This window comes from Balaenoptera musculus, chromosome 1 (genome assembly GCF_009873245.2).
Source record: "Balaenoptera musculus isolate JJ_BM4_2016_0621 chromosome 1, mBalMus1.pri.v3, whole genome shotgun sequence".
In the NCBI taxonomy this organism is placed as follows: domain Eukaryota; kingdom Metazoa; phylum Chordata; class Mammalia; order Artiodactyla; family Balaenopteridae; genus Balaenoptera; species Balaenoptera musculus.
In genome coordinates this window covers 6721914-6746088 of record NC_045785.1, presented here as the reverse complement: position 1 = coordinate 6746088, position 24175 = coordinate 6721914, and the positions used below count along the sequence as shown (strand labels likewise).

Genomic DNA, 24175 nt, shown 5'->3' with positions numbered 1-24175 from the left:
CTGTCCCAATCGGGAAGGCGCTGCGCCTGCAGTCCCTGGGGGGTGCCCACTTGCTGAGCTAGACCCCAGACATCTCCCTTAAAAGAAGAAGCGAAAACGAGACAAACCTCTGGGTTCCCGAAAGGGTTATTCTGCCTTAGCCTGCCTATAAAAATGCTATTGGCTGTTACCTGGCTTGGCCAAAGTACAGCCAGAATGTCTTCTCTCGCCATTCAGTGCATTTGTTATTTTGGCTGAAAGGAAATAAGCAGAACCCTGCACTTCCAGAGCAAAGATGGAGCAACGGGACACAATCAAGAGGGAAGGGGTAAGTTTGCTGTCAAGAGAGACAGCAAGGAGCAGCCCCACGGCAGGACCTGCTCAGCGTTGCTAGGCGATGCCCTTCGGAGCTCCGTGCACGGCGAGGACCACCGGGGCACCTGCCCTTCAGAGTTCACCCAGCAGCCGGACTTTTACAGGGACTAGAGAGAGGAGACATTTAGATTTAGAGGTTCTTTGGGCTGGAACCGAAATGATGAGACTCAAAGGATGAGTTTGTCACAACGTCCTTCCCCGTAAGAACTTGAGGTGAAGGGCTTCGGAAACCAGCAACAAAATCCTTACACATGGCCTGTGAGAGGTTTTTCATTTGTTTTGATTTTCGCTTCAGGGCATTTTCACTAACCTTTTCAGCAGGCGAAGAGCTAAGCCAGCACGAAAAGATAGAAAAGATGTTGCAGGATTTGAATTGAACTCAGATCTGCAGCAGAGGTTCCCTCCCTTTTAGATAATCAGAATCCTTTTTTTTAGAGACGAAAGATTTTTCTGAACCTCTTCCCACCCACCCTTGCCCTCCATATAATTGCCGTTGTACTTTTAGAGTCTTTTTTTTTTATAAATTTTTAAAAAAATTTTTTGTTTGTTTGTTTGCTGCCTTGGGTCTTTGTTGCTGCGCGGGCTTTCTCTAGTTGTGGTGAGCGGGGGCTACTCTTCATCGCGGTGCGTGGGCTTCTCATTGAGGTGGCTTCTCTTGTTGCAGAGCACGGGCTTTAGGCGTGCGGGCTTCAGTAGTTGCAGCATGCAGGCTCAGTAGTTGTGGCGCACGGGCTTAGTTGCTCCACGGCATGTGGGATCTTCCCGGACCAGGGCTCGAACCCGTGTCCCCTGCATCGGCAGGTGGATTCTTAACCACTGCGCCACCAGGGAAGTCCTAGAGTCTTTTGATTGAGGAAAATGCATAAGGACAGAAAGGTAACATAAATTTATTAACACTTTTAAGAGATTTGCATTTTATTCTTCACAACAGCATCTGCTTATATTGATGGGCGAGGTACTTATTTGTGCAAATTATTATTTATTCAGTTGTGGACAGGAGAGCCTTGCCATAGACAGGTTGGGTCCATGCTCTGTAGCTCACAGATTAAGGACAGGTCTGAGAGGTAGAAGTACCTGGGATTCGTTCCTGCTCCATCCTATTCTAGCTGTGGGAACTTGGGCAAGTTATTTAACTGCTCTGTGCCTTGGTTTTCTCACCTATAAAATGGGAATAATAACCATACCACCGCAGAGGGATGCTGGAACAAGTAAATGAGATCATGTGTGTAAACTACCTGGCACAGAGTGGATCCCCCATAAGTGTTATTATTTTTTGATCATCCTTTAGAGCAGAGCACTACTGACATTTGGGGGCTGGCCTGGGTGTTGTAGGATGTTGAGCAGCGTCCTGGTATCTACTCACTAGATGCCAGTAGCACTCTCGCCCCCGAGATTGCCTGCTTTAGAGATGACTGCGTCACTTCACAGGGATTGTCTTGTCGACTTCATGACAACAAGAACGTGTTAGGTCAAATGTTATCGCCTCTATTTTATAGAAAAGGAGCTGTGAGGTAATCAGAACTCAGGGATTTGGGGGTCAGGGGGGGCCCTGGTCTGGTCTGTGCCGTCTCTTCAAAAGAAGTGCACCGCCCAGCTGTGCCCCCAGGTGGAGCTGCAAAAGAACAGAAACACCCTGCGTGGTGGTCCCTGAAAATGAATGATAACATTTTGAAAGGAGATGATTAAACGGTCACAGGCAAAAGATATGGGCTGATCACAGCCACGTGCTCCTGCAATCCCCCAAGGAAGGGGGCCTCCTCCAGGGATCCATCCAGGGGGATTCAGGCTGCCCCTTCCCAGGTGCCTGAGGGCAGACCTGGCCCTTTGGGTGAATATGCGCTGGGTGTCCCAGGAGACATCAACACAGAACTATTCCAGTGGTGACTGTAAGAACCTTCAAATCACAAAGTGAAGCCAAGGAGGGATTTAGGAGCTGAGTGGAAGTGGGGGGACCAGTTCAGGCCACAGAGGCTGGGCTGCCAGGGGCCGCTCAGGGCTGGTGGGGAGGGCCCGGCTGTCTGTCCCCTGGTGGCTGTGTGACCACGGCCTCACGGGCCTGTGGGCTCCTCATATGTAAAGAGAAAAGACATGAATCTGGTGTGCATCAAGGACTTTCCGCCGGGAAAAAGGACTCTTGGCCTGAAAGAAACAAATAAGATGATTAGAAAAAAATGCCAAAATGCTCTGGAAAGTGAAAACAGAATTTTTTGTGGAGTGTCTCCACCACCAACTAGTTGAGTGTCATTGAGCTACTAACTTCCCCTCTGGGTCCTCATTGTTAATAATTAATATCGATAGCAAACCCGTGATATAATGTGTAATGCTTGGAGTGTGTACCACCACGAGCCAGCTGTGGGCCTGTTTCACATGTATGAACTCATTTATTCCCCACATCAGTCCTGTGAGGAAGGCAGTATCATTGTCCCCATTTTACAGATGAAGGAGCCAAGACAGAGAGAAGTTTAGCAGCTGGCCCTGGGCCACACAGCCAGCAGCAGGGGAGGCAGGATTCAACCCCTGGCTCTTGGGCTGCAGTGGCCACGCTCTAGACCCCCCGCAGCGGCAACACCAGGCACCTCCAGCTCTAAAAGTTTATGACGTTTGTCTCTCCTCTCTCCCCTCGTCACTCGGACCTCAAGGAATGTTTGTGAAACTTTGGGTTCATTCCATAGTGTGATAAAGTGACTTACAGTGTTAATAATTCATAGGGACTCACTTTTCCAGGCATATTTGCATTCTGACTGGAGATGCCTGACAAAGAAAAGTCTGAGACTGAGAGTGTCTCTCTGGTGGTAGAAAGAGAAATTGGAGACAAATTCCTAAGAGAGAGATGGTTTGGGTGGGGCTTGCTTCCCAGAGAGCTTGAATCACACCCTGTCAGAGGGCTAGCCCTGAAGGTGGTTGTTTCACTAAAGTCTCAGAATGTTCTCAACATTTTGAAAAACAGGAAGCCAGTTTACTGTGGGCATGAGGGATTTGGTTCCTAGTTTTTCTCAAAAGCACATCTCATAGTCCCGGCCCCCCCTGGCCTCTGAGGAGGGTCCCCTCTCGTGTCTTGAGGCCACTGAGCCATTTGTCATTTTCAATAAGATGGTCGGAGACCTGGACATCCTCTTCAGCCCCTTCCTCTCCCTCATGCCCTAATCCAGCCCAGTACCAAATTCTTTTCTTTCCCCTCCTGGAAAGGAAAGAAAAGGAAAAGAGAAAGAAAGAGAAAAGAAAAAGAAAGCTTAAGCCCTGAATTTCTCTTACATGCCTTTTTTATATAGTAACTTTATTGAGAATGTAACTCCCAGACCATACAATTCACCCCTTTAAAGTATACAATTCAATATATATTCACAGAGTTGTATATCCATCACCACGATCAATTTTAGAACATCTTCATCACCCCTAAAAGAAACCCCCTACCCACTGACAGTCACTCCGCATTTCCCCCCATCTCCTCCTCTTCTCCCCCAACCCTGGACAATCACTGATTTATCTCTGTCTCTGTGGATCTGCTTATTCTGGACATTTCACGTAGATGGAACCAGGTGGTTTTCTGTGACTGGCTTCTTTCACGTAGCTTGTTTTCAAGGTTCATCCACTTTGTAGCGAGTATCAGTGCTTCATTCCTTTTCATGGCCAAATAATATTCCATTGCATGAGTATCCCACATTTTGCTTATCAGTTCATCAGCTCATAGACATTTGGGTTGTTTCCACTTTTTGGTTATGATGAAAATGCTGCTATGAACATTTGTGATCAAGTTTGCATGAATATGTGTTTTCATTCTCTTGGGTATATACCTTGGAGTGGAATTGCTGGGTCACATGTTTACTCTGTGTTTAACTTTTTGAGGAACTGCCAGACTGTTTTCCTAAGTGGCTGCACCATTTTACAATCCCATAAGCAATGTGAGAGGGTTCCCATTTTCTCAACATCCTCATCAACACATTTACCTGTCTTGTTGGTTTTAACCATCCTGATGAGTGAGAAGTGGTATCACGTTGTGGTTTTGATTTCCATTTTTCTCAAGGGGTACCAAATCCCTTGATTTTACTTCCTAAATAGTCCTCAAAGCTGGTACCTCTTGCTCCCCTGCCAGTCACTCCCCTACCCAGGCCCCCATCCTCTCTCAGTCACTTTCCTGACTCCCCTCTTTAACCACTTCTGTGGATTTTCTTCATAAAACTTACTCCAGTTCTAGTTTCATTATTAAATTATTATGTAGTTTTAAAAAAATGTCTGTCTTTCCCATTGGACCACAGTCTTCTTGAGGGCAGCTGTTTTGCTCACCGGACTATAGCGTGGTACACAGATCATAGACAGCTGTCAATAAATATGCAATGCAATGTTTATTGCATCATCCATGAAAAAAATTAATCAACAGTCAATCTAAGAAAGAAATGAAATTTTTATTCGAGCCAACCTGAGGATTATAACCTGGCAGACAGTCTTTCAGAAAGATCTGAGGACTGTTCTTCCTGTTAGAAGTCAGAGCACAGTTATATAATTTTTGAGACGAAGTGTTATACATCAAAGTAACATATTGACAGTTTACATAGTCTAACAAGGTGAGTAGTGAGTTATTGTGACCCCTTACAGGATTGGGAAAGGAATGTTATCTCCTAAGGATTTATCTTGCTGGTGCCAGGAGGATATTGTTTGTTGTTGTTTTTTTTTTCTTTTCTTTTTTTTTTGTGAGTAGGCATTCCTGTGTCTTCTAAGGGGATCTAGTTAATGTGTAATGCATATGCTTAATGCACACTAAAGGGGAGGGGATAGTGGCTCAAATGGCAGAGAAAATTTTATGTTAAATTTTTCTTTTCCTGCCTTAAAAATAATTTTGTTTCATCAGAATGAAGGCATTTGGACCAGCAAGGTCAGTGAGAACTTGAGAACTTACCCAGAATGTCTTTGCTATTTCCACAAAGTGTGAGCCCTGATTCCTACGGGTCCTTAGAATGTGCCTATGGCTTGAATTCAAGGAGGAAGCCAAGGAATAGAAGTTGAATTATGTGCTCTAGGTTTAGACACTCTACAGCGTGAGGTCTCTGATAATTTTTGCTAGGATCCCATAAAAGCAGTCAGAGAGCTGGCTATCCACGTACTTGGCAGGATCCCCCCTGTCTGGGGCATGAACCTCAGGGCACCAGCCAGCTCCCCCACTGAGCTTTGCTAAGGACTTCAAACCTTAGGACCCATCAAAGCAGAATGTTGGAGTTGCACCTGCAGTATGAATGAAGCCTGGTATATTTATAGTTTATCATTTACTGGGAAGGGAATTAGAAGAGGAGAAATTTTAATCAACACTTTTTTCCTTCCTCTGCTCCTTACCTCCCCTCCTTCCTCCCTCCCTCCGTTCCTTCCTTCCTTGCTTCCTTCCTTCCCTCCCCTCCTTCTTTCCTCCCTCCCTCCCTCTCTCCCCTTCTTCCTTCCTTCCTTCCACCAAATCAAGCAATAGGACAGCTATAGGGCAGGGATCTTTGTTTTCTCCTCCACTATATCCCTAGTACCTAGAACCTAGAGCCATGGCTGGCTCACAGTGGGTGTTCAATCTGTGAATGAATGAATGAATGAATGAATGAATACCCAGAGCACTTCAGGAGGTGAAGTATAACATGGTTGGCCCTATGCTACCTCCTGGGTGGGGTTTTGTGGGTGGGGTGGGTATGCCTACTTGTGTACCCCCTGCCTTTAGAAAACACGGTGTAGCAACAGCCCTGGAACCCGCCTCCCCTCCTGGGCACCATCCCCTGCTCCCCCCCACTTCTGTCACCTGCTGCCCCGCTGGCCCGAGGGGGTGGTGGGGCCTGAGGAGAGACTGGAAACCAGAGTCCGCTGCTCCTTGATAGGCTGCCTTGTCTGTGGCTCTTATCGTCTTTACCAGAAACTTCCTGTGAATTAAGCATTTGTTAATTATCTGGTGGAAGAGGAGACGGGCAGTTTCACTTGCGGTTCTGCTCTTGACCGGGACTCCTGCGGGTCCTGCACCTGCTCTGTGGGGTCGGGGAGGGGGTCACTAGCTCAGCGGTCCCCCCCAGGCATGAGGCGAGGCCCAGGTGCCCCCTGTTTCTCTGCCTGTCCTGCTCCTACATGCCTCTCTCAAGAGATTCCCCCTTCAATTCAGAGGAATGCTGCCCAGAGGAGACACGAGGACCTCAGCTCGCCCCCAGAGGGGCTGAGTCTCATGTGATGGGGACCTCGGTTGTAGTACAGGATGAAGGGCGCCCATGGTGGGTGCAGAGAGCCCAGGCCCACCCCAGTCAGTGGATTCACCTCCACAGCTAGACGCTTCCATAACTAATCCTTGCAATAACTCCGAGAGGTGTTATTATCCTAACGCTAAAGATGAGGAAACTGAAGATCACAGAAATTAAGCCAGAAAGTGGCAGTGAGCAAATTCAAACTGAGATCCATAGATTCTAAGAGCAAAGCTCTTTCCACTTTTATTTTTCTCCCAATTTTCATTCTTTTACTGATGAATTCCCACGTGTCATTAAAGATTGTCTTAAATGAGTGTTCAGTTACCCAGGTGTCAAAGGGGATATTGTCACAGAATGTGTGTGTTTAAGAGTCCCCAGAAATCTATATTTAAATATTTCTTTCACCGGGCCTTCTGCCTCTTAGAGCAACAGTCCAGAGGCTAAAGGAAGTTAATCAGTGGCCCTAAATCATTAAAAATTTTCACATTTTCTCTCTGATTTTTGGGGGGGGTTGTGTTTGAGGCAGTGCCTGAGTGCATTTGCTGCAATCAGCAGAGGCAGTCCCGCGGCAGGAATGTCACAGAAGCAACTCAGACATTAGGTGGAGTGTTGGAGGGGGTGACCCTTCGGTTTTGTTGAGACCCAGTGATTGTCAACCAGGGGCGATTCCCCACCTGCCCCCAGGGACATTTAGCGATGTCTGGAGACATTTAGGTTGTCACAGGTGGGGGGAGGGGTGTCTCTACAATGCACATAGGACAGCCTCCCATAACAAAGTATTATCCAGGCTTAAGTGCTACGGTTAAAGAAACCTGCTCCACCCAAGGCGCGTGGAGGGTAGGTTTCCAGACACGGAGTGGTTGAAAGACCACGGGTCTTCAGATGCCATTACATCCATCTTTCTGCAAGACTCTGAGTAAATCAGGAGTTCCCCGGAACCCCGGGTTGCTTCCTTACCTAAAGCCGTGATCTCTCCTCCTGCAGAGGCTGACACCAGTGCTTGCTTTGGCGACGCTGATAGCTGCCTTTGGGTCATCCTTCCAGTATGGGTACAATGTGGCTGTTATTAACTCCCCTGCCAAGGTAGGTCGCTATGGTGGGCGAGACGCAGCCCCCAGGGAACCGGGAGGTGGGTTTGGAGCAGCCGGTGCCCGGGTGGCCACTAGGGTGGGACTGTACAGACGCTGAGGGCACACAGTGGGACCTCAAGTGAAGGGTGGGGGAAACCCATGAAATAAACAGCGCAAGCCCAAGGGGCTTGCAGGCACAGGGTCACGGGGACACACCAGGTTCTCGTGGAGAGCCAGGTCTGGCTGGGCACATGGTGGGCTGGCCTCCAGGGGTGGGGAAGTAGGTTTGGGGGCACTCTGATCTTCTGCAGCCTTGTAATCCATAGCGGAGTCTGGAGGGGCCGGGATCATCCAACATTGATTCCGTGATTGGAAGCCTGGAGTCATTCCTTTCTGGGATTAGAAACATCCTGGGCAGCGACTTCCCTGGCGGTCCAGTGGTTAAGACTCCAAGCGTCCACTGCAGGGGGCGCGGGTTCGATCCCTTGTCGGGAAACTAAGATCCCACATGCTGCGGGGCGTGGCCAAATAAATAAATAAATAATGAAGAGAACCAACCAAATTCTTAAAAAAAAAAAAAAAAAAGAAAGAAACATCCCTGGCAGCTTGCCCATCAGAGGCCTCACAGCCCCCCGCCCCGGCGTGGGTGCCCCCTGCTAATTGCTGTTAATCTTCACTCCCTCTCCTCCACTTAATCACGTTGATGTTCACGTGCCCAGCTCATCCCATTGGGTGGCCCAACAACGTACACTGTTCTTTCTGCAAAACCAACTCAAATTATTTTGGTGTTCTGTTTTGCTTTGCTCTCCAGCTCATGAAAGCATTTTATAACGAGACCTACTATGACAGAATCAGTGAATACATAAGCGAATTTTCCTTGACCTTGCTGTGGTCGGTTTCTGTGTCCATGTTTCCCTTCGGAGGCTTCCTCGGCTCCCTCATGGTCGGCCCCTTGGTGAATAAATTAGGCAGGTAAGGGAAGGTGAATGTTCAACTCCCTGAAACTCAAAGTTTAAAATCTGGGCCTAAAGCAGAAATCTTATCATAAAACCAGGTAATGACTGCTGCGATGATTTTTGTTTCCTAATGTGGTTAAGAAGACCAGACATTGGGCTTCCCTGGTGGCTCAGTGGTTGAGAATCTGCCTGCCGATGCAGGGTACACGGGTTCGAGCCCTGGTCTGGGAGGATCCCACATGCCGCGGAGCAACTAGGCCCGTGAGCCACAACTACTGAGCCTGCGCGTCTGGAGCCTGTGCTCCGCAACAAGAGAGGCCGCGACAGTGAGAGGCCCGCGCACTGCGATGAAGAGTGGCCCCCGCTCGCCGCAACGAGAGAAAGCCCTCGCACAGAAACGAAGACCCAACACAGCCAAAAATAAATAAATAAATAAATTCATTAATTAATTAAAAAAAAAAAAAAAAAGAAGACCAGACATTGACCAAGTGTTTGGGGACTTAGGCAATGAAGGTCTCAGGGCTGGAGTTGGGGGGGAGTCATGGGTCTCAGGGTCTGGGATGGGCATGGAAAGAGCAGAGAATGCTTCAGATATCAGGACTCACTCCCGCTCTCACCCTCTCTTGCCTTGAAATCGTCCTTTCCAAAACTTCCTTTTGGCCTTTAGAAGAGTCAAATGCCAGATGGCATGCATGGCCAAGACATCAGGCCCAATGTAGACCATAGACTGATGTTCCTGAACTCTGCTTCCTAAATGAACACAAGATAACTGCTCTGTTCTTTTACCTTGGAATCCAGTAATATGCAAAATGTAGCCCAAATTAAATTCCTGTAAAACTCTGAAATGGCTGAGATTAACGTCAAGCCCTTCAGTGTGAGACCGTGTGGTCCCAGGGCGACCCTCACTGTGAGTGCCATCAATGGCAAGAGCAGAGCTTAAATCTTTGCCCCTAATTCTAGAAGCATTAGAGATTCTGTATTTGATTCCAAGAAAGGTCCTTAAGCCCTCCCACTCCCCTGGTAAATGCCATGGGCATGAGAGAGCAAGCAGCCTTGTTATGAACAGTATTTAAGAGTTCTTCCCCTCCAACCCCCTCCCTTCGAGGATGGGCACACGGAGGCGGGTTGAGGTAAAGTCCCCGTTCTCGGCCACAGATCTAGTGAGCTCAAGGCCAGACCCCAGACCTTGGTTCCTTCTCCAGTCTTTTTCAAAAAGAATCTGAGAATAGAAACATACAAGCTGTGATTCAGGATCTAAGGTCCTGAAATCTTCCTGGGATGTTGGTGTTGAACGCACACTTCTCCCTGTGGACCACCAGTGGGCAGAACATCAATCAAGTCACAGATCTGCAGGATGCTTCTCCTTGAGTGAAGGGCTAGCTGTCTGGTCTGAAGATGGAGCTGACAGTTGCTAGTCCAACTGAAAATGTGATAAATGCTATTCAGTTGTTTGTGGTTTTCTTAAAGATTTATCAGTGTTCTTTAAATATCAGTAGCAGCTAACAATCAATTGATGGGTTCCTACTTGCCGGGCTCTATCCTAAGTGCTTTTAGGGGATATTAAGTCCACTAATCCTTACAAAAGCCCCATCCCCTTTTCACACATGGGAAAAGGAGGCACAGAGGGTGCTGGGAGGAAATTTCACTTCTGAGCACGTCGTGCAAGTAATGTCCACATTGTACTCTGTTGTATCCGGCATACGTCTTCTCAATCCGTTGCTTTATTTATTTATTTATTTATTTATTATTTTTTAAAATTTATTTATTTCATTTATTTCTTTGGCTTGTTGGGGCTGCACGCGGGCTTTCTCTAGTTGCGGCGAGCGGGGGCTACTCTTGTTGCGGTGCACGGGCTTCTCATTGCTGTGGCTTCTCTTGTTGTGGAGCACGGGCTCTAGGCACACGAGTTCAGTAGCTGTGGCACGCCGGCTCGATAGTTGTGGCGCACGGGCTTAGTTGCTCCATGGCACGTGGGATCTTCCTGGACCAGGGCTCGGACCCGTGTCCCCTGCATTGGCAGGCGGATTCTTAACCACTGCGCCACCAGGGAAGCCCTGTTGCTTTATTTTTTAATTGTACATGTAGTATCTTTTTGATACAAAATCTTTACATGTTCAAGTGATCACATTTAACTCATCTATGATTTTTGCTTTTTGTGTCTTAAGACAGTCTTCCCTACCAGACGTCATAAAGATAATCTTGTATAATTAAAAAAATAATTTTACAATTTTGTCTTTCCCAGATAGATCTGGAATTTTATTTTGTATTTAGTAGGTGAGTGGTGAGGGAAGGCCAATTTTATTTTAATTTTTTTCCATGTAAAAAATCACTTGCTCTCAAATTTATCTTAGTTATTCATGTTCCTTTAGTCTTCTGTGTTAATTTTAAAATCAGCTTATCAAAATCCCTGAAAAAGGGTTCTGCTTGGAATTTATTTGGATTTATCACTTAATTGGAGGAAAACTAAACATCCTTACACTGTTGAATCTTCCTTTTCATGAGCAAGCTGTGGCTGATTTATTTATCCCAGAACTCATGGCGGTTCCTTGTCTGAGGTTTCATGTCTTTGTCATCAGTTCTGGAAAGTTTTCAGCCATCATTTCTACAGATATTTCCTCTCCTCCATTTTCTATATTCCTCTGGAAGTTCCTCCGTGCCTTTGTGGTTGTTGTTGTTGTCTGTAAAAAGACTTCTTTAAAAAACTATTTTTCAAAAGTTGTGGTGGGAATTCCCTGGTGGTTCAGTGGTTAGGACTCCACGCTTTCACTGCCAGGGCCCGGGTTTGATCCCTGGTCAGGGAACTAAGATCCCACAAGTGACGTGGTGCGGCAAAAAAAAAAAGTGTGGTAAATATACATAACATAAAATTTACCGTTTTAACCAACTTTTAAGTGTACAAGTTTGTTTTTTTTTTATTTTTATTTATTTATTTATTTATTTGACTGCGTTGGGTCTTCGTTGCTGCGTGCAGGCTTTTCTCTAGTTGTGGCAAGCGGGGGCTACTCTTCTTTGCGGTGCACGGCCTTATTGCGGTGGCTTCTCTTGTTGCGGAGCATGGGCCCTAGGCACGTGGGCTTCAGTAGTTGTGGCACGCGGGCTCGGTAGTTGTGCTCGTGGGCTCTAGAGCGCAGGCTCAGAAGTTGTGACGCAGGGGTTTAGTTGCTCTGCGGCATGTGGGATCTTCCCGGACCAGGGCTCGAACCCGTGTCCCCTGCATTGGCAGGTGACTTCTTAACCACTGCGCTACCAGGGAAGTCCAGTGTACAGGTTTTTGGCATTAAGTACATTCACACTGCTGTGCAACCATCACCACCATCCATCTCTATAACTTTTCATCTTACAAAAACGGACACCATGTACCCATTAAACAATAACTCCCCTTTCTTGTCTTCCCGTAAGTCACCAATCAACTTTCTGTCTCTGTGCATTTGACTACTGTAGGGACCTCATATGAATGAATCCTACAAGATTTGTCCTTTTGTGACTGAGTTATCTGACTTAGCCTAATGCCCTCAAGGTGCATTCATCTTGTAGCACGTGTCAGAATTTCTTTCCTTTTTAAGGCTGAATAATACTCTGTTGTATGAATGTACTACATTTAGTTTATCCATTCATCTGTCGATGGACATCTGGGTTGCTTCCACCTTCTGGCTGCTGTGACTAGTGATATTATAATCCTCCCTATCTTAATCTGTCATACTTCCCATCTTCTCTCTCTCTCTCTGTGTTGCTTTCTGTGTAACTTCCTCATGTCTGCCTTCCTATTCATTAATTCTTTCCTCAGTTGCAATTCACCTACTACGTTTTTATTTCAATGACTATATTTTTCATTTCTAAGCTTTATTCATTTGCTTTTAAAATCTATCTTTTTTTGCTATTGTTTTGGATAGTTCTGTTTTATATATGTTCTTGTTCTTTCTATAGTACCCTTTTGATTCCTTATTTTATGACACTACTCATTTAAAACATATTTTATGGCTTCTATCTAATCCTGTTGTCTGAAGCTGTGCTGTTTGTATGTGCAGGCTCTTGCAGGTGGTGGATTGTTTTGTGTGTCCTGTAATGGTGATGCTTCATCTCAGGGGGTGGGGGTCCCTGGCTGGGGGACTCCTGGGGAGCCCAATGGGAGGGGCTGCTCCAGAGAAGCTTTCCCTTTGCCTTTGTCTGGCTCTCCAGGGCCCAAGTCCAACTCTAGTCTTGACTTAAATTGGACTGCTTTGTAAGTTGTATTAAGTTTGATTTTTTTATAGGTTTTCAGGAGATACCCTTTATCAGCTTACGTAAGTTCCCTCATTTTTATAGTTTGTTAAGGTTTTTTTTTAAAATCATGATAGATATCAAATTTTATTGACTTGCTTTGCTACTTCAATTGATAATCCTATATTTTTCCCCGGTACAATCTTTACTATGGTGTTTTTAAACTTGAAAGATTCTTATATATGCTGTTGAATTCAATTGGCTAATATTTCACTTAGGATTTTCACATCTATGTTGATAGGTGAGATTGGCCTAAACCTTTCTTTTAATGCCCTCATCCAGTCTGGGTTTCAAGATTACACTAAAATCATGTTAGTTTGTGGTTGCAGAACCCTTTACTGTATTGTAATATGCAAGCCTTTCCCTCTGTTCCCCACTACTGATGCCCTCTGCACTGGGGTCATTTACATCTGCTCCCACAGAGAATATTCCCACACCAGGCCATGAACTGGACCTGTATCCATCTTATGTCAACAGCAAATCGAACAACAGAACAGCAACTGCTGTAACTGAGTAGATACTCGGCAAACATTTGTTAAAGGAGTGGCAAATCCTTAAACCAAACCAACTGGTATTTTGTCCTCTGCAGAAAAGGAACCTTGCTGTTCAACAACATCTTTTCCATCGTGCCTGCGATCTTAATGGGATGCAGTGAAGTTGCCAGGTCATTTGAGATGATCATTGTGTCCAGACTTTTGGTGGGAATATGTGCAGGTAAACCGTTCTGTGATTCGGGATGGTCAGAGGGAGGGAGAACAGGCACCTGGGGTCTGAACCAATCTGGGGTCTCTGAAGCATACAGGTTCAAGCTGTTCCTACACCTCTGCTGTGGGTAGACGCTTAAGCCCCTGCGTTATAGGGATGTGTGTGGACCGCGGGCAGATCTTCACTGTGGAGCTTCCTGTGAAGAAAGCTGTTCTTTGAAAGACTGAGATACAGAATCTTAGGACCGGACTGGTCCTTCCAACCAATCCTTTATCTCAATGTTTTCTAAACTGCAGGTCGGGACTGATACTGACCAGGGTTCTTGGCCTTCCCCAATCAACAGAAATTGACTAGAGGCCAGACAAGAAATTCAGGCAAGCCTTTGTTGGGGCCCCTGCGGCCCCAGGAAGGAGCAAAAACAAGTAACAAATTCCCTTGCTCACTCTCCGAGGCGGGGGCGAGCTGGTTCCTTATGGGGTGAGGGAAGAGGTGTGTCCAGGCATCAGGCCAGAGGAGTGGCTTAGGCGTTTTGCCCACCCCTTTGTGCCGTTGAGTGCAGGGGGCATGCGCAGTACCCTGCTTTTGCTCCAGACATCCAGTGTTTTCTCCTGGCTCTTCAGAGGTGACAGTTGGGGTTTTTTTTGGTCTTTTTGTATCTTTTTGTCCATAATTTGCTGCAACTACACATGCACACAGTTATTTTTAGTCCCTTATAGTTTCTTTGTAGCTGGTTGCTCAAGGAGATGTTTGTCCAGGTGCAAACACTGCAGCAAAGGGTCCCAGGTCCCAGCCTGTCTCAGGATCAGTTGGTGGGTGGTGACATCTGTTTAGCAAACAGTATTTTCTTTTTTTTTTTTTTTTAACTAGGGTAGACTGTGTCACATGTAGTAAGGATAAGGATTGTCTTCTGAAACGTTTCAGTTCTTTATACGTATGTGAGAACCAAGTTGGATGTAAAATGTATTTCTGTATTTTGCACCGTGAGTTGTGGTCAAAAAAGCTTGAGAAATTATCAAATGCATGAATCCCTCTACCAGAAAAGAGTTAATGGTAGTAACGTCTCCAAAGCCATTCTGCCCAGGCCGGGTTTCCCTGGTTATAGAAAATTCCCCCATGATGGCCTCGGACTGAAGAGACATAATTCAGCCATGCTGTGGCCTTCCTCCAGGTTGGCTTCCTCTGTAGGCAGAAGGGCCAGGGCCGTCGAGGCAAGAGAGGCGCCCACTCTCGGGGCCGTGCACTGCAGGGTGGGCCCCCAAGGGTAAGCGCCCCTGGAAATGCTGCACCCTGGGCGCTTCACTCGCCCCCCACCAGGCTGTGGCATTGCCAAGTGACTCGTTCTCCTTCCAAACACGGGGATCAGGATGAAGAAGGGAAAATCTGGCCGGATGTCAGCAAACCCCTTCCCTGGAGTTTACTGACAATAGAGGAGACAGCAAGGAGCCTGGTATTGGGGGAAGTGGCGAGCGATTGCAGGGCTGGGGAGATAAAGAGGAAAACAAGATTCCCGAAGAGAGAAGAGGTCACCTCAAGGAGGGACTGATGGGCCCCCTGGCAAACTTCATTCATTCTAGCTTTCCCTGAGAGCACCTGGACATTTATCTACCGTCTGGGCAGGAGTCCCGAGGTGCCTGGCTCTGCTCCTGCAGGTTTTCCCTGCAGCCAGGCTCAGCTTTATGAAAAATGGACGATTCCTAGAAGTTGTCGGCAGTGGGCAGGTGCTGTCACGTTTCTATTGACAGCCAGCGATTCAGAGTTGGTTCCAAAATAGAAATGTTAGGCTCCAATAGAAAAATCACAGTTTAACATCCCAACCTTTGCTTTTTTTTTTTTTTTTTTTTTTTTTGGCCATGCCACACAGCTTTCCGGATCTTAATTCCCCAACCCAGGCCCTCGGCAGTGAAAGTATGGAGTTCTAACCACTGGACCGCCAGGGAATTCCCAACCAACCTTTGCTTTTAAATAAGCATGACTTCTGGTAACAACAGTTCTCAAACTTTTTGGCCTCAGGACCCCTTTACACTCTTAAAATTATTGAGGGTTCTAAGGAGCTTTTGCTCGTATGCGTTATACTGACCAATATTTACCATGTTAGAAATTGTAACCAAGAAATGTATTAATTCATTTTAAGATCACAATAATAAGCCCATTACATGTCTTTATGAAAATAATTCTATTTGCTAAAACAAAATAATTTAGTGGTATTGCTTTACATTTTTGCAAATCTCTTGAATGTCTGGCTTAACAGAAGACGGCCAGACTCTCAAACCTGCTTCTGTGTTCTGTTGGTGTGATGTCAGAGGGCATGTGATCTCTGGAAAACTGGTCAGGGAATGAGAATGAAAAGGGCAAGTAACATCTCAGGACGGTTCTGAAAACAGTTTTGATCTCACAGACCCCCTGAAAGGTGTCAGGAACCCCCTGTGTCTTCAGGTCATACTTGAAGAACTCCAGCGGAAGCCTAATCTATTTGCTGTTCATTCCTTCACGTAATTCCTGAAAAGTCAGGAAAGGGTGTCATCAAGCTCTGTGGTACTTAGACACCCTAAAAACGAAGTAAACGGCCACTCTGACCTTGGGGGTTCAGGGTCAATGCAGCTTGGACCCCCAGATGCTCAGTTTGCTGGTTTGCTCTTAGTCAACATCTTTGATAAGAACACTTCAGACTTTCAGTAATGGAATTTAAACTTTAAAAGCTGCTTCTCTGACTTTGGTGTCAGAACAAGCTGGCCGGGGGTTGCCCCGTGGAGTTGTTTTAAAACAGAATGAGACTGTCCTCCACCAGCATGAAGGGAATCCCATCTCTTCACAAACCTCCTGGTGTTTGTCTCTCCAGTGTTGCTGTTAACTAAGTTCAGAAGCACTTGGCCTTGAGAAGCGGCCACCAGGGCCTGAATGGTGACCGGGCAACACGAGGGCCTCGCTTTCTCCATAGCCCTTTGGGCACTGGGCCTGCAGGGTCCCCCCCGTCCACCACACAAGACACCTAAGAGCTGCTCTAAAGACTGTCCCTCTTTGTCTGAAAATCAGAAAGAATTGATATTAATTAATGAACAGTGATGTCCCTTTTAAAATATTAAGCAGAATCCCACTACTGGGCATATACCCTGAGAAAACCATAATTCAAAAAGAGTCAGGTACCACAATGTTCACTGCAGCTCTCTTTACAATAGCCAGGACATGGAAGCAACCCAAGTGTCCATCAACAGATGAATGGATAAAGAAGATGTGGCACATATATACAATGGAATATTACTCAGCCATAAAAGGAAACGAAGTTGAGTTATCTGTAGTGAGATGGATGGACCTAGAGTCTGTCAGACAGAGTGAAGTAAGTCAGAAAGAAAAAAACAAATACCGTATGCTAACACATATATATGGAATCTAAAAAAAAAAAAAAAAAAGGTTCTGAAGAACTAGGGGCAGGACAAGAATAAAGACACAGACGTAGAGAATGGACTTGAGGACACGGGGAGGGGGAAGGGTAAGCTGGGATGAAGTGAGAAAGTGGCATGGACATATATACACTACCAAATGTAAAATAGATAGCTAGTGGGAAGCAGTCACATAGCACAGGGAGATCAGCTCGGTGCTTTGCGACCACCTAGAGGGGTGGGATAGGGAGGGTGGGAGGGAGATGCAAGAGGGAGGAGATATGGGGTATATGTATATGTATAGCTGATTCACGTTGTTATACAGCAGAAACTAACACAACATTGTAAAGCAATCATACTCCAATAAAGATGTTAAAAAAAAAAGCCAAAAAATAAAATAAAATAAAATACTAAGCAGAGATGTCCTTGGGCAGGATTGCAGAGCTTGAAAACTTGGCCGTCAGTTTCCTCTTATCTCAGTGCTATAAAATACCCTCCCATCACCAGCAGCTCCAGCCTCCCCTCACCCCACACTGTTGCCCTTGGTCTGCCCTTGGCCACAGCCTCCGTCTCAGACCCCACGTCTTTCTGAGCATCAGCTTGCCTCTGGCTCCATGTGCGATACTTGGACCAGTAACAACCCACCTGACCTTCCTCCCAGACCCCCAACCTCTCATTGGACTTTTAGGAGAACTAAATGGGATAATATCTATGAAAATACTTTAGAGCCTATAAAATTAAATTTCACCTATTCGTAAGGGGGTCAGATATCGGTAAGACGGGAAAACCAACAAGTTCAAATACTGAGGATTCAGAAGTAGTTCAGTCATTACACAAATCCCAGAATGCAGTTAGTCTACAATATATATTTAATTTTTCAATGCTTACTGACAAATAAAGCTTGTGCTTCAATGTCTATGCATCAGCTTATTATGTAATATACAGTCTCAGAAGGTAAAGCTGGTGGGCAGGGGTCCTTGGCCTTTTATTAACAGGTTTCCCCCCCAAGGAGCAAGAGAGAAGAGATAGTCTAACCACACCTGGGCTTTTCCTCTCTGAAACCAAGCCAATCAGGAGGGAAGACCTGAGGTCCGGCTGGCCTGTGTCCCCAGGTGACACCAGTCTGGAAGCAAACGCGCTGTCCATGAACTTCTTTGGTCAGACTATTTTCTCTTAAAGTTTAAAAGACTAAGAATAGCAAGAGGGGTTGTTTGCTTACTCCTGCAGTTTTGAGAAAGTTTCAGCCCAACTAATGCGATTGCTGAGGAAGAATAAATGTGTTTGAAGACAGAGCTCATCCCTGCCAGATTAATGTTTCCTGATGGTGTCTTTATTTCACCCTCCCTCCCAGGTCTGTCTTCCAATGTCGTCCCTATGTACTTAGGGGAGCTGGCCCCTAAGAACCTGAGGGGGGCCCTGGGGGTGGTGCCCCAGCTCTTCATCACCGTCGGCATCCTTGCGGCCCAGATCTTGGGTCTTCAGAGTCTCCTCGCAAACGAAGAAGGTGAGCTCAGGACACCTCAGACCCCCAGCCCGTTCTATGAGCTGGTCTTTTCTCTCTGAACGACGGGGCCCCCGCACAGCCCCGACCCCACGGTGCTGAGCTGGAGGTTGCCCAGAGCGGGCCTGAACAAGTTGGTGGGGACAGACAGACTGACATTCTCTAGTCCCTCTTGGGACACGGAGGAGGGAGTTGTGAGGGAGCAGGAGGTGCTGCTATCTTTCTCTTGGTTGCTTGGTGGCTGTCACACAGGGACCCGGGGCGTGGTAATGACGGCCACCAGGGTCCCAGGCTCTGTGCTTAAGGCCTCCGGCACCATTGCACTGGAGCCTCCCAGCAATGCAGCTGCCCAGGGGCCCGTGGTCATCCCATCACAGACCAGGTAAGAGGGTCACAAGACCCAGCCTCCGTGGGTGAGGTGGTGAGCCTCAGGGCCGGTATCCACACCAGACCCAGACTTCGAAGCCACACCCCCCCACCCCAAGAGCCTGGGGCCTGGCACATAGTAGGTGCACAGCAACTCATAACTGTCGTTGTTTTTGCGTGACCTCCCTTTTTTTTTGTCTTGGGTCTCGAACCTCTGAAAGGGAAATCACCACTAACAAAGCACCAGTCAAAATGGATGGGCCAGACACGAAGTCTTTTATATAATCCATTTAATCCTCCAAACAACCTATGAAGCATGTACTGTTATTATACCCATTGTACAGGTGCAGAACCTGAGGCATAGAGAAGTTGGATCACATGTCCAATGTCTCCTTAGGACACAAATGCAGGCAGTGCAGGCCTGAGTCCGAGTTTAACTACCATCTCTCCCACCTTTCAATCGCCCTTGTAAAGAGCTGGGACCAGGAGTGGAGGAGCTAGCTTCCTGTCCCCCGGTGATGGCACGTAACCAACCAGCTGGACCCAGAAACAGCCACGGATCCCTGGCACCTGCGAAGTGCTCTGTGGTGTGTGGGAGGGAGCCATGGTTCCACCCAGGGAGGGGGTCTCAGAGAGGACCTGGGCTTGTGGGGGCGGGTAGGACCAGCATTCCAGATGTGGGCAGAGGGGATGGAAGCATAAAGTTCTTTGGGCACGCAGGGAGCCGCAGGTGTTGTGGTGGACTTTCACTTTGTCCCTCCATCCTTTATGGTGACTATTCAGCCATCGGTACCCTCCTCTAGACAAGAGTGTGGAGGGCAGGGCTTGGCCTTCCTCATCTTTGAATCTCCAGCACAATTCATGGCACATACTAGGTGCTCAGTGAAGAAGGAAGGAAGGATGGCAGGAAGGAAGGAAGGCCAGAGAGAACAGAGTTCTTGGAAGTGCGTGGGCAGTCACAGCACAAAGGCTGCATAGAAGTCATGGGGGTCACGATCGGAACAGGGTGTCTGGATTTGGCAGTTAGGGGTCACTGAGATCTCATGAGAAGAGTGTCAATGTAGGGGGTGGGGTGGGGGCCAGAGGGCAGACGGCAACGGCCCGAATGGCAGGCACGTCCATACTCGCTGCAGTCTGTGCAAGGGTGATAGAAGCGGGACCCGGATCAGCTAGGCCCTGGATTCGGAGCCAAGAGGTGGGAGAAGGTTGGGAGGATGGGGATTCAGGGTTCAATGTGCTTGAGTTCAAATCTCAGCTTTGCTCCTAAATAACTGATCTTGGGCAAGGGAGCTACATGCCCTCCAGGCCTCGGTGTCTGCAGGTGTAACATGGGGTTGATCCTGGTACCTGCCTCCTGACATTGCTATGATGGGGAAGTGGGCTACATGTGAAAAGCCATTAGACTCTAGTGCCTGGCACGCTGATGTCTGCAGTTATCACCTCCTGCATAGGAGAAAAGGGGTGAGTCGGGCGTTCACAGCTCCTAGAAGGAGCCTGAACCACTCATTCACTTATTTAACCGTTTTTATCGAGTGATGTAACATATATAAGGGTCCAGAACTAGAACTATGCCGGCCCCCTGTGCACCCCTCAATCACAGCCTTCCCGCCCCCAAAGGGAGCCATTGTGCCAACATTTATGATCATCGCATCCTTACTCTTCCCTATAGTTTCACCACTTTTCTAGAAGATAGAGTTAATTTCCCCTGTTTCCGGACTTAATACAATGGAAGCACGTTGTGTGGAACCACATTGCACCCAACATCGCATTGGTGGGATTGGCTCCTGTCCTGACTTGCTTCATTTTCATCACAGTATAAAATTCCGTCTTATGAATGAACCGTGACTTATGCATCCATTCTACTGTGTGGACATTCGCCTTGTTTCTAGGTTTTGTTTCTATAACCAGTGCTGCTCTGCCCTTGTCCTTCCGGTGTCCTGGTGGCCCAGGCGTGCGTTCCTGAGCGGGACTGCTGGGTTAGAGCATGTGGGTGTCCAGCACCACTAGCTCCTGCCAGACTGTCCCCTAAAGATGCCACGTGTCCACACAGCGGTGTGGACACTTCCCACCTGCCCACATTCTCGTCAGCGCTTGGTGTTGTCAGAATTTTTCACTTTGTCCATCTGACAGGTGGGTAGTGGCTATTCATCAGCCTCCATTCTCTAAGTATTTAGAGTGTCCACTCCTCGTTAGGCACCATCCTAGGTGCTGGGGACAGAAGAGTGAGAAAGATAAAGGCCCTTTCCCCAACCCTGACCCCCAGCCTGTGTTCCAGCTCCAAAGAAAACCAATCAGGATGATGGGCCAGAGCGGCTCCGTGGGGCAGGAGGCGGAGAGAAGCAGGAGAGGAGGCTGGGGCGCCAGCTCTCACCTAAGACTGGTTTCCTTGCAGGCTGGCCCATCCTCCTCGGGGTGACCGGGATCCCCGCGGCACTGCAGCTCCTTCTGTTGCCCTTCTTCCCCGAGAGCCCCAGGTACCTGCTGATTCAGAAGAAAGATGAAGCGGCTGCCAAAAACGGTAAGGCTTTCCCGGGAGACCAGGAGAAAGGACGCAGGTTGCGGCATCTTTGCCGGGGGGAGGGGGGTGCGCGGTTCAGCCCCCAGCGCCCACTCTGCTCCCTCCCCCAGCGCTGAGGAGGCTGCGCGGCTGGGACGACGTGGACGCCGAGACGGAGGAGATGCGGGAGGAGGACAAGGCCGAGAAGGCCGCGGGCTTCATCTCCGTGCTGCAGCTGCTCAGAATGAGGTCCCTGCGGTGGCAGCTCATCTCCATCGTCGTCCTCATGGGCGGCCAGCAGCTGTCGGGAGTGAACGCGGTACCAGGGCAGCCGGGGCCGGGGCAGCGGGCAGGCACGGGGGCGGGTGGGGGGAGGCATCCGCCGAGGGGTCCAGGCTGCCCGGCCGGCCTCACCAGCCTCGGGGGTGGCCTTCCAGATCTACTACTACGCAGACCAGATCTACCTGAGCGCTGGGGTGAGAGCACAGGATGTCCAGTATGTGACGGTGGGCACAGGCGCAGTCAACGTGCTGATGACCGTCTGCGCCGTGAGTGTCCCCGGGCACCTTGAGAGTGGGGAGTCTTGGCCCAGGAAGGAGCCCGGATCTCGGTGACGACGTGCCTCTCGGTCCCCTCCTCTCTAGCCTCTGGGCTGTCCTCAGATGACAGCCTGTCTCTTGGGTGGGGGGGCGGTAGCCTGTGGCACCAAAGATGGAGACCCGTCCCCACCGTCCACTCTGGAAGCTACGCCGTGAGACGTGGCTCTTCTCCAACGTCTCACACTGGGGACCACCACCTGTGCCAGGGCCACCGCGTGACAAATGGGGCCCCTGGACTGGGCAGTGCGGTGGCCCGCTGGCCATTCAAGGACACACACACACACACACACACACACACACACGGGCGGGTGGGCGCACAGGGGAGGTGAGCCGGCTGAGCCTCCCACTTTTCCTCGCCCTTTCCCTCCAGGTTTTCGTGGTGGAGCTCCTGGGGAGGAGAGTCCTTCTCCTCCTCGGCTTCTCCATCTGCTGCACCGCCTGCTGCGTGCTGACGGCCGCCCTGGCTCTGCAGGTGAGGAAGGTGCGGCCTGGGGTGCCGCGCACCCTCGTGCGCATGCGCGTTATCACGGCGAGTCCGCTGCCTGGGGATCACGTGCAGCCCTGATCCCCGCCCCAGCAGCGCATTGCCCACTTCCAGCCGATATTCCAGGGGCATCCAGGTGGCGCTGCTTGTAGAAGGGGGGGTGCCAGGCGCCCGCCTTCCCAACCCAGGCAGAGCTACTGGCCCTCCGGGAACCGAGAGTCCTGACGCTCCCGTCCCAGGTTGTCTCCGCTTTGCCAGGTGTGATCCAACTCTGTTTTCTCCCCACAGGACACAGTATCCTGGATGCCCTACGTCAGCATCGCCTGCATCATCTCCTATGTCATAGGACATGCCCTTGGGCCCAGTATGTACCCCAGAGCTGGTTCTGTGGTTTCACTGCCCCTCTCCTGTACCACCAGCCCTAGAAACTTCTGGCCTGAGCTCCTTAGAGAGGCTCCAGGGAGGGACGAATTCGGCCCAAATGGCTTCTCTGCCTGTGTCCTTGTGGCAGAGGGGTTTGGGCAGAGCATGACTAGAGCGAGGACAGTTAAGCAGCCTGTGTAGGCTGGAGCACGGTGCCCGTGTGGTTGGCACAGAGAGTCTTACAGGTGGTCATGGGCCCCCTTTAGGGACATCACAGGATGTCGCCTGTTGTGCCCGACTCTTGCTAGGGGCCTTCTCACACTGCTTCTCCACGAGACCAGGAGTCCTGGAGACGCACTGCTCCGCCTTGGGCCGGATGCCCCTGGAACCTTGCATGGGCAGGGGCTCCAGGACCCTTTGTGGGCTTGCTCAGCCGGCAGGGAAGACAGCTCTTCCTCTTCTTCCCCAGGTCCTATCCCCGCTCTGCTCATCACCGAGATCTTCCTGCAGTCCTCCCGGCCGTCTGCCTACATGGTGGGGGGCAGTGTCCACTGGCTCTCCAACTTCACTGTGGGCTTGATCTTCCCATTCATTCAAGTAAGTGCGACCCAGGGGCCCCAGATGCACAAAATACTCCAGCAGTAAATCGAGAACCTTTTCAAGAACGTGGACCCTCTCCCCTCCCACAGGTGGGCCTCGGAGCCTACAGCTTTATCATTTTTGCCGTGATATGTCTTCTCACCACCATCTACACCTTCCTGGTTGTCCCCGAGACCAAGTCGAAGACCTTCATAGAAATCAGTCAGATCTTCAGCAAGATGAACAAAGTGTCAGAGGTGCACCCAGAAAAGGAGGAGCTAAAGGACTTTCCGCCCTCTACTGCGGGGCTGTAACTCAAGAGCAGGAGCCTGTTAATCAGGTCTGCGTGGAGCTTCCCTCCTGGGCTATGAATCCAGAACTAGGACAAGTCCGGTGTGGAAGGCAGACCCTGATGGGACTGTCGTAAGGGCTTCTGTGCAGTTCTTAAAGCCAGGCTGTCTCTTTCCAGATTGACCCGTCACCAACCCCAGGGCATGCCGGGCAGCTGTCCTTCAACCATGCTGGGTCAGCCATTGTGTGGCTCCTGGCAACACCGGCTCTTATAATGAAAACCATTACCGTGGTGTTGAGATGGAAGGAATCAAATGTGGCCAAAGAAACTAATTCTTCTCCAGTCCCGTAGTCTTCCGGGGGCCACGGGCACGTGTTCAGGGTGGAATCCATCCTCTTGTGAGATCCATCTCCAGAAACACTAGTTTTGAAAAGTATGATGTCACAAGTAATGATGTCTAGGAATCTGGGAAGCAGGTCCCTATGGAGACTTTAACCAAGTCAGAGATTATTGTTCCCAAATTATATTATTAGAGGACAATAGAATTGCCTCTGTATACTCAATAAAACAAATATGATCACTTTTCA

General features: G+C 48.8%; 1 protein-coding gene across 3 annotated transcripts; it reads left to right on the top strand.

Moving 5' to 3' along the window:
• The first annotated feature begins 118 nt into the window (after window positions 1–118).
• Window positions 119–24175, top strand: SLC2A5 (solute carrier family 2 member 5). 3 transcript variants are annotated; one of them, XM_036861283.1, is made up of 13 exons: window positions 119–307; window positions 7530–7628; window positions 8427–8587; window positions 13418–13542; window positions 18259–18411; window positions 21167–21292; window positions 21403–21590; window positions 21709–21819; window positions 22241–22342; window positions 22643–22718; window positions 23187–23314; window positions 23407–23636; window positions 23766–24175. In XM_036861283.1, exons 1-12 carry the CDS (start codon window positions 275–277, stop codon window positions 23608–23610), a joined length of 1506 nt encoding a protein of 501 aa, XP_036717178.1. In that variant the 5' UTR covers window positions 119–274; the 3' UTR covers window positions 23611–23636; window positions 23766–24175. The 3 variants fall into 3 exon arrangements, with proteins under 3 accessions (XP_036717178.1, XP_036717102.1, XP_036717232.1); XM_036861207.1 differs by having other exon boundaries at window positions 120–307; window positions 23407–24175; XM_036861337.1 differs by lacking the exons at window positions 119–307; window positions 8427–8587 and having other exon boundaries at window positions 7545–7628; window positions 23407–24175.